Source organism: Pygoscelis adeliae, unplaced genomic scaffold, assembly GCF_000699105.1.
Source record: "Pygoscelis adeliae isolate BGI_AS28 unplaced genomic scaffold, ASM69910v1 Scaffold94, whole genome shotgun sequence".
Lineage (NCBI taxonomy): Eukaryota > Metazoa > Chordata > Aves > Sphenisciformes > Spheniscidae > Pygoscelis > Pygoscelis adeliae.
Window position 1 is genome coordinate 1108397 of NW_008824547.1, and position 9501 is coordinate 1117897.

The 9501-nt window shown below is 38.2% G+C and overlaps 2 protein-coding genes across 2 annotated transcripts in view; one reads left to right on the plus strand and one right to left on the minus strand.

The window, feature by feature from the left end:
• Positions 1 to 155: 155 nt before the first annotated feature.
• SPCS1 (signal peptidase complex subunit 1 homolog (S. cerevisiae)) lies at positions 156 to 2100 on the plus strand. The gene is made up of 4 exons (XM_009321804.1): positions 156 to 225; positions 594 to 653; positions 983 to 1069; positions 1916 to 2100. The coding sequence occupies exons 1-4, from the start codon at positions 214 to 216 to the stop codon at positions 2036 to 2038; spliced, it is 282 nt and encodes a 93-aa protein (XP_009320079.1). The 5' UTR covers positions 156 to 213; the 3' UTR covers positions 2039 to 2100.
• Positions 2101 to 2732: 632 nt separating this feature from the next.
• The window catches only part of NEK4 (NIMA-related kinase 4), a 16461-nt gene continuing 9692 nt past the window's right edge, over positions 2733 to 9501 (minus strand). The window contains 8 exon segments of the mRNA XM_009321853.1: positions 2733 to 3719; positions 4455 to 4588; positions 6179 to 6384; positions 7045 to 7133; positions 8480 to 8586; positions 8987 to 9053; positions 9442 to 9498; positions 9500 to 9501. The exon segment at positions 9500 to 9501 is cut by the window's right edge and continues 73 nt beyond it. Of these exon segments, the coding sequence (XP_009320128.1) occupies positions 3627 to 3719; positions 4455 to 4588; positions 6179 to 6384; positions 7045 to 7133; positions 8480 to 8586; positions 8987 to 9053; positions 9442 to 9498; positions 9500 to 9501 (755 nt within the window). The 3' untranslated portion in view covers positions 2733 to 3626.

Below are 9501 nucleotides of genomic sequence, written 5' to 3' on the forward strand. Positions count from 1 at the left end.
GTAGGGTTCCCCGACCCCCGGGCGGTGCGGGCGGACGCTGGGGCTGCGCGCCCTCTAACTGCCACGTTCCGGTCTGAGAAGTCGAGCTTTAACGCGCTGTAAAAGGAAGGCAACGCCCAGCTGCGCGAGGGAAGCCCCTCTGGACTCCTCTGTCGGGGCCACTTACAGCCAGAAGGCAAAGCGTGTTCATCGAGAGCCGCGTTTTCTGAAGCCATGCAAACACCGGTGGTACGCGTATCGTATCCTCTCGAGCGTACACTCTCTTCTGTGGTGGCGCGGCTCTCGCGCAGGGGTGTTAAGCGAACTACCATGGTATTTTGAACTTGCGTTACTTACCCTGAGCAGACAGTGCTCGCTTTTATTTTTAGGTGAGGGGGTCAAGACTGGAGGGGGGAGGTGTTAGGTGAATTAAGAGCTTAGTTCTTTCACACTTGAAATCCAGATATCGTAAGAAAAATAATTCCAGTCTGGTTTGAAAGTCGAACAAAAAAGCTGTGAACCTGTGGTCAGGCTGACTCTAGGCTCTAACCTGAAAGAGTTTAACTGGTAGGTTTGTGTTTTGGGTAATTGACAAAAAATATCTCTTTCCACAGGACTACAAGGGCCAAAAATTAGCAGAACAGATTTTTCAAGGAATCATTCTTGTCTCTGCAGTAAGTACGCTAGAGCTATGGGTGATAACATAAAGGACTCTGTTTTCTGATCTTACAAACAAGGGTTTTTTCTGGTTGTTTGGCTTAACCGGGTCACTAAAAGTTTTAGATTAATGGGAGGGGCTGTCATGGATTAAGACTTTTCTTCTTTCAATCTTTTACTTTCATTATTGGCCTACAACTTTGAAAACAAGGTTAGAAAGATGTATGAACTGTGCTTTTGAAAAACCTGTATTTTTCTGCTTCTCCACCCCCACACCCCAACTTAATCATAGTATGGGAAATGTTTTTGTTTGTTTAAAGTTTGATTTTAATTTTATTTTTTGCAGATAATTGGTTTCATCTATGGATACATCACTGAACAGTTTGGATGGACTGTCTATATAGTTATGGCTGGATTTGCTTTATCGTGTTTGGTAAGAATTGTTTCCCCAAACCAGAAAATACATGCACTAATTAACCTGAAATAATCATTAAATTAAGGGGCTGTCAGCACAGACAAATGTTTGCTATGCAATTCAGATTGTTAATACATTGTTAGTACTTTCTTTGATCTGTAGAAAGTGCTTTACAAGCCAGTGCCTTTTCTCAAATGCTAGTGAGATTTTAGAGAACACTGCGATTTCATACTGCTGCATAACATTGAATTAGTTTTTCATTTCAATTAAATGTTACTTTTAAGTCAAGCTGATAGCATCAATAACAGAAAGGACAGTAAGGCTTTCTAGTAGTAGCTTGTCACGAAAATTTTGCAGCTGGCCCGTGCTGACTGAGGAGAGAGGCTAGGATGCAAAGTATAGAATTACAAGAGTAATTCCTTATTCGTGCACGTGAGGTGTCCCGTTCCAACTGGGGGGCACCGAGTGTGGTTTTACATGTGGTTCTTCTACCTTTCAAGCGTTCAGATACAACGCGATTTGACCAATCACTACTTAACACACACAACTACTGTTTTGAAAAGCCACTATAATTCTACGGCATCATCATCACCCGTTACTTATCTATGATGCCAGATAATGGGAGGGTTTCACAGGGGTGTTTGTCAGAGGGGCTGGGATGCTGGCATTACCTCAGTAGTCCAGGGGTATCCTTTTTTCTTCAGGGTGGGTGCTGTCGTCCTCCTCCTTGCAATGAGCTGGGGTCCTTTAGTCATGCTTACTTAAGCATGCTTATGCAGTATACAATGTAGACTATATATATATAATCTATCTCTTATCTAGCATCTTGATTTACACGTTCTGACTCCATTCCTCTTCTCTAAGCTAACGCTCCCTCCGTGGCCTATGTACCGCCGCAATCCTCTGAAGTGGCTACCTGTCCAAGAGTCAGGAACAGAAGAAAAGAAGCCAGCAGACAGAAAGCCGAAGAGACATGCTAAAAGCTAAAAAAAATGTGGCTCTTCATGCTGTTACTTTGTTAAATTTTGTTAAATGCATTTCCACTGGGAGATACTTCTTGGCTCAGTGTTTGGTTTTTTTCTTACTACTTTGTATCCTACCATGAGTACACAAGGATCTGCAGAGAGCAGGAAGGCTCGCTCTCTAAATTTCGGCTGGAGTTTCAGTGAAGTCACTGGGAAGGCAGGTGTGGGGGGATTAACTCTAGAACGCTACTGGAGGTCTCCTCTCACTCAAGTATTTTAGTAAAAAGGAACACAGCAAATCAAATCAAGCCTATTTAAGCTGTTGCCATAGCCTAAAAGATAATATACAGCTGGACTTCTACTAAAATATTGCTAACCTTGTGTAAATCGAGCTATCGGTAGTGTCAGGTTGTAACAAGTATGGCAAAACAGTACATACCCCACAGTCCTGAAAAATGCTAAGAATTGGAATGTATTCTAGGATAGGAGATTACAGAGTGGCATTTTTTTGTTTAAAATAAATTTGCCTGGTTAGAGAAAGTAACATCTTGAGTCTGCATAATACAATAGCTCTTGAAACCTCATAACTTGAACTTCTATTATGTGAGAGGCAGCAGGATCCACAGGTATTGCACTTTTTTTACTACTGTCATGTTAGTTTCCCTCAGGTGCTGGAGGTTACAATATTTAAGCTAGAGGCAGGAAAAGAGACAGGTTGTGCATTTAAAGTTTTATTTTACAAAGTCAATTCCCTTTTGGCTGCTTTATCCTTTAAAAAGAATACATGCTTTTTCTGTAGTGATGGTACATGACAATGCCTGGGCATGTGTAGCAACACAATCTAGATGCAAAGAAAGGGAAAAGCTAAGACACTGTTTCTTTAAGTGACCCTGGTCTTGGGCACTTTCATTCCTAAAAGAAATTAGTATTTGTAAGGCAAAGGGATTTCTCCAGCTGGGACCATGGTAACCATGGCTGTGTTCCTTTCAAACATTTTCAGACTTATTTTATCCAGTTTCCAAATACTTTCCACCACCTTGGTGATTGCCTTAGCAGTAAGACACAAAAGGAAAGGCTCTGCTTAAAAGCAGTACAACCACCCTCTTTAGCACTTCAGCTTGGCAATTTACAGAACCTGGAGGGCTTTTGGTGCTACAAAAATTAGTAAATGTTTCTGCCTGCTAAGTTTTCACAACTATTTGATATAATAGCTTATAGCCTATCCCACCATAGCCTTGGCATAGATTTCGTTACCGTATTTAGTATATGACCATCCCAAAAAACCTTTTGCTATGACAAATTCAAATCAAAACATCATTTTTTGACACTCCTTTGTATACAAAACTTGGTATCCCTCCCTCTTTGCATCTATAAAAAGCAACTTTTTAAAGTTTCATTAAGAGAATAAAAACTAAACTAAACAGTTTCTCTTCTGAGAGAGTGATAGCCTGGTTCACATTTTAACATGAAAAATATTGCTACAAACTATAACATTTTTTGCAAGTTCACCTCCTTATTCCAGCAAAGGAGGTCAATGGGTGCTTTATAAGCTGGTCCAATCTATCAAATGAGCTATAAAACAGTCCTTTGCTCTAAGGAGAAAGTTCTGGTCAGAACGTCACATTTTCTTCAAGAAATTTCAGATGGCGTGCCTTCGCACTGTAACTTGCATACTTGTCTCCCATATGCTCCCGCAACTGCAGCTATTTAGAACACACAAAAAAACCCCCACAAAATTTACTGACATTGAAAAGAGCAGGAACTACCAAAATATTAACAAAAAAAATACCAAAGCACTCAACTGAAAGCAGCATGTGAAGTTTGACAACATAGATGGGAGGAAAGAAAAATGGAAGTCTTTGTTGTCTGAAGGCAAGAGAGTTCCAAATCCCACCCGACAACGTAAAATATAAATCGGATCTTCACAGGTTGTACTTACCCATGCAGTATTTTATTTGTAACCAAGTTTCAAATCAAGTGAACTGGAGGTACTGCTCACTCACCTCTATCTATAATGTCTATAGACATTAAACTGTTTCTCACTTTGGACATAAGGGGCATTAGGCAAAGTAATGCAAAGGCAAAAAATTATGGTTCAAAAATTGTTATTGGAGAAATACCACACAGTAAAATTATTCGCATCTCTCGCATCTTCCACAAGCTCAGGGACCATGGTACAATTCTAAAGCTCCTATACGTCCTGAAGAATTTGTGGTGAACATAGTCCACATTCAGAATTGCTAACTTGTTAAGATTGCAAATGCCAATATACTTAGGCCCTTGCCTGCCGATGACTACATAAACACTTTTTGGAATCAAGGTTTGCACTACTATATCAATATCTAAAAAAGCCGGGGGCGGGGGGAGGTGGTAAAGACCCTGCTCATTTATCTAGGATTATAAAGAAATTAAACAATTTTAACATGAAAGACATTCACCTCTCTTTTCACTTCATCGTCTTCTTCCATGATGCTGTACACCTTCTCAAGAAGTTTCACTCCCAATCCTTGCACCACGTCAGATCTCAGGATTTCAACCATTCTCCTAATCTTGTCAGGAACTGATAACATACCTATTAAATAAAAATAAGATAGATCGATGCAGTAATAATTACTTTCCATATAGTCAATTTTTGTACCCTGTGCAGAAGAATATGGGACGACATTGTAAGTATTACCACAGAATTCCAGCTGACCATTTGCATGAAATAACTGTTTATCTGAACTGACTAGCTAGAACGATCAACAAACATGGTGAATCAGAAGCACGCAGGTGCTAACTCTTAAAACTGTGGACAGTACAACGTCTATGCAGACATAGTTTGCGCAATTAGGTCCCTGTAACTTTGTTTCAGGTGGTTCCTGCATACTATATTACAAATATTATTTGAATGAAAAGTACTATTTCTAATACTACACCACCACCCAAATATTTTAATAATTCAATCACTTGTACTTACAGCAAACGTGAAAAAAGTTTAATCACTGTAAAACACTAATAGCACCATTTCTGCCATCTGCCTGTTTGTCTCAACAGCCTTTGAATCTTTTACTCCTCAGCTGAAGCTGCCAACAAGAGATAGTCATTTAATAAGGGGAGGCCTCCATTAGGAACTGAACTGACAACACTAGCTTGCTCTTTCAATCACTGAAATCACCAACACTCCTTTCATAGGATGGATCACCTTCCGAAAATAAAATATCTGATCTAATTAAAATAAGTTTCAGCTCAGAAATGCAGCAGCCCTGTCATCCCAAGTGGTAGGAAGTAAACAGCTGGAGGATCTCGCTATACAATACTTACGAGTGAGAAAAACGGACAAAAAAAAATACCACTGAAATTTGTACCTTCAACATTCTGTCATACCTGTTTAGAGACAAACTCTTTCAATGTATTTTACTTCAGCTACGCAGAATCAACTTACCAGAGTAAAATCCAGTGTTCTCCCATTGCTTTGCCTATCACCAGGCTAGTTACAAATAGAATCCTTATCATTTAAAACAATAAGCACAAGAAGGTCTTGAGTCTTCAAAAACCCACCCTCAGCGTTTTCACTTGTTGTTGTTGCATAGGAAATGCAGTCATAGCAAATACAATTTTTTCTTGCTTTTTGGAATACATATACATACTTAAGGTCTAAACCAGACCTTAAATATGAAAAGTGATTTGATTCTTGCACCTGTATCTGTAGGAAAAATAAGCTTGCCCAAATTCTGCAATGAGGATGAGCTTCTATACTTGTACAAACCTCCACTGTGTTTAATGCTTTGTGTACAATTATAGCTTTATCCATAATTCACAAAGCTTTACAGCTTTCAAATCGTTTGAATGCCTTAAAAATCTTATTTCAAAGTACTCAACTCCGACTGTTCATTTTGGAAGCTTCCAAGTATAAGTCACATGGGGAAAAAAAATCATATTGCAGACCAGCTTTCTCTCTTCAATAATTACACAGATCGATGACACACTCCTTTCATTGGCGAGTAAACCACAACTACAGCAGTTTTGCACACAAAATTTAGAAAGATGTTTACTTCTGTAAGCATTGTTGAGACTTGAGAAGAAATAAGAGTGGATTGCCTTCTGTTGCCCACTAGCAGGTTTTTCTTTGGTTATTAGCAGTTGACAACCGTTCATTTAAAGCAATAACAGAGTAACAGACCTGAAGAAATATCTTCAAATTTTAATTCCTCTGATTCATCAGGTGATTTTCCATGCAAAATCAAAGTGTCTCGATATTTTCTATGAAGTTTAAACTCTGGGGCTGGAGTCGAGGTTACACAGCATTCAGAGTTCTCCTTAGAGGCCATTTTCAGTGTCCATGTCATTAGCTGCACCAAGTCATTCATCTCATTCACATTGCTTTTTCTAGTAGAGGAAAAATAAGATGTAATTCAGTCACCATTTGTGATGCAACTTCCACCTTGCATTCAGAGGACTTTCTGTAAGTTTAGCGAGGTCCTGCTAAGTATTCCATGTTAAATTACTTCTTGTGGTGCAGTTTTATCAATAGCACCATTAGCAGCATTTCATCTAACAAAGGCTCGGAGCCCATTCGCCTAGCAACAATTCACAATCCTATTGGCTACTGCTACCTGTGTAGCTGCACCTGTTGTCATGAAACAGAGCATATTTTCCGAAAAGCTGCTTACACTGATAAAATCAGAAATAAATACAGCCTCATTCACAGTGGAAAGGAAGCATATTGGCACCTTTGAACTCATGCTTTTAATGCATCCTGACCGTATATGTCCTTTGATGCTGGACGACTGGTTTCCTGGGAAGCTACAGGTGACAAAAAACAGGGGTACACGATCACATGTCCCAGAAAGTTCAGAATGGAAAGTTATAGTCACAGAGAGACAACAATTAAATGGAGTTTGTTTTCTTTATGCACCACATACTTCTTCAATCACTGATTATGCAGAGATAAAGTGTGAAAGCAATTCCTGCCATTTTTTTTCCACTCCAAGTCAAGGTCCAATATAGCAGTGAAAACTCTCACACAGTATTAAACAAAATACTTACTTCTCCCTGGAATCTCCATCAGACTTATCTGTAGAGCTTGTGGAAGAGCTTAACTCATCATCAGACAGGCAATGGGTTTCTCCCTTTCTCTAAGTAAAGAATGAATAAATGACAAAAATTCTGATAGCCGAAAGTAATTTATCAATATAGCATGAATTACTTTTCTTACATGGAAAAAAACCCGTTCAACAAGCATATTTTTACAGACTCAGTTTGATAATATTTAAAAGGTGTAACCTTTGGTTTTAAAAACAAACTAATACACAGGACATCATCAACATACTTTATGAAATGCTTATTTGACTAGCATTACATCTCAGTCATGCAGTTTTAACCACTACAAATGCTTCACCAAGTGCCTGTATTAAAAACAATTAAATCATGTATGTCTGTCAGTTCTTAGCCAACTATATTATAAAGTCATTACCCTTAGCCTGTCTATTGGTCATTAATACACTTTTAAAAATAATATGTAAATATTTTTTATCAGTTCAGTAAGTTCCCAGCATTCCCTATAATATACAGAGATTTTAACCATTTGTGTCTCTACAGTCTTGTATTCTGTGCATAAAATAATATGCAAAAACATCACTAGCACAGGCACATACGACATGTGTACTAACCTTATGTAATCTCAGTTTGTGAATGCAGATGAAGTTTTTGCATTTAGATACCAGTTATAAGCATACACACGTAGGTAAAACATGCAAAACACTTTCCATGCAAGTGCTGGGCTGAGGAAAATAGAGCCCACACTTCGAATTTCAGACTAAAATTTCTTCACTGTTACTCTTCTGCATTTATTGGTATTAATAACGTTCCCCTGACGTTGCAGAAGATTGTCAAATGTATGTTTAAGACCTTAAAAAAAGACTTCCTAATTAGACAAGGAAGAGAACATTAATAGAAACTATTCACTTTTCCTCTAGCAACTATTCCTTATTGCCAGCACATGAATGTATGCACTTAACATGACTATGGATTAAAAAAATAAAAATATTCAAATACCACTATCAAAGCAAAATTAGATGTACCAGGCTAAAGATAGCGTGTTGTTAACAGAAATTTAAAGCAGACTATTGATCTGTAACTAAAGCATAGTTCAGGATAAACTTTTTCCCTTCCAAAATAAAATAAACACTGCTATTTAGAGAGCCCATAACAATCAGTAAGAGATCCCTAGTTTTCATCTCTGACAAGTGGAGTGAAAATGCACAGTGAGCCTGGAATTTTAAACTGATCTAGCCAAACAAAAGGGTGGATTAGAGATCTGTACTCTACCCCAGGACTTATAAAGCAATATTTACAGAGAACTGTGCGCTCTTATTGACTGAGAGTTTCTTCCACACATAATTTTTTTTTTTTTTTAAATATCACTTTCTTCCCAAATTGTGCCTGCATTTAAATATTTCAAAAGCAGATGACCCCAGTTTACCTGAGAAATACTGGGATCTGATGAGGACTGAGCAACTTTAACGTGATTTTCCGTATGTGATTTTGCTTCAACTACTGCACTATTTGACGTTCGTCTTGCTGGAATCACTGGAAGGATGACATTTTTACAATATTTATAACTTAGCTGCATTTATTTTGAATTAGTTTCATGCTCATGCAAGAAAAAGTCTATCACCTGGCAGAAGACAGGCAGGTAGGTATTCTGCTAAGAGAAAACACTGAAGCTTCTATCTGAAAGGTATATATTCTGTGCTTCATGTACATTTCAAAGACAAGTTGTCACCACTAAACACAACTGACCATAACTGAATAAGAAGCAGAAGAATACAGACATGTTAACAGAAATTTTTATTTAACACAGAACTAGACCCTTAGAGCATCTTTCTGAAGGTGTTAGTGAAGAACAGACAGCAAGTTAGAATTTCTTCACAAAGAAGTTACTAGCCTATTTATACATAGAATGTTAACATGCAAACATAAAAATTACCAGAGGGAAACATCTCGTCCCGAAACTGTTTCAGCCTCCTTCGTTCTCTTGCTGACAAGGGCCGTTCCTTCAAAAGAAGTTAATTTGGTATTAATTATCAATCATCACAATAGCTTTTGTTATCTAATCACCTATAAAGCAAAAAATCCTTTTCAACTGACATGGAAGAGAGTGCTATTAGAGAGTAGACCTTCTGATCTTCTAACAAATGCTTAATTATTTATTACAAAACAGTCTTGGTCAATGAGACTAATAGGCACTCTAAAAAAGGAGATTCTGACCTCCCTGGTTCAGCAAGGCAGCTTCTTATCCCACAGTGACCAGGTGCTTGATAGGACTTCCATTAGGTAGGAAGCTACTATACATTTCTTTACTCACTGTGCCTACACTCAGAGAACAAACTGCTCAGAAGGAACGAGAGACAAAAATAAGCTGACGCAGTATTCAGCACTAACCTTTGAAATGGCAGCTTGACTGGTTTTCATGCTATTCACAGATTCAGAGACTTCAGCAGG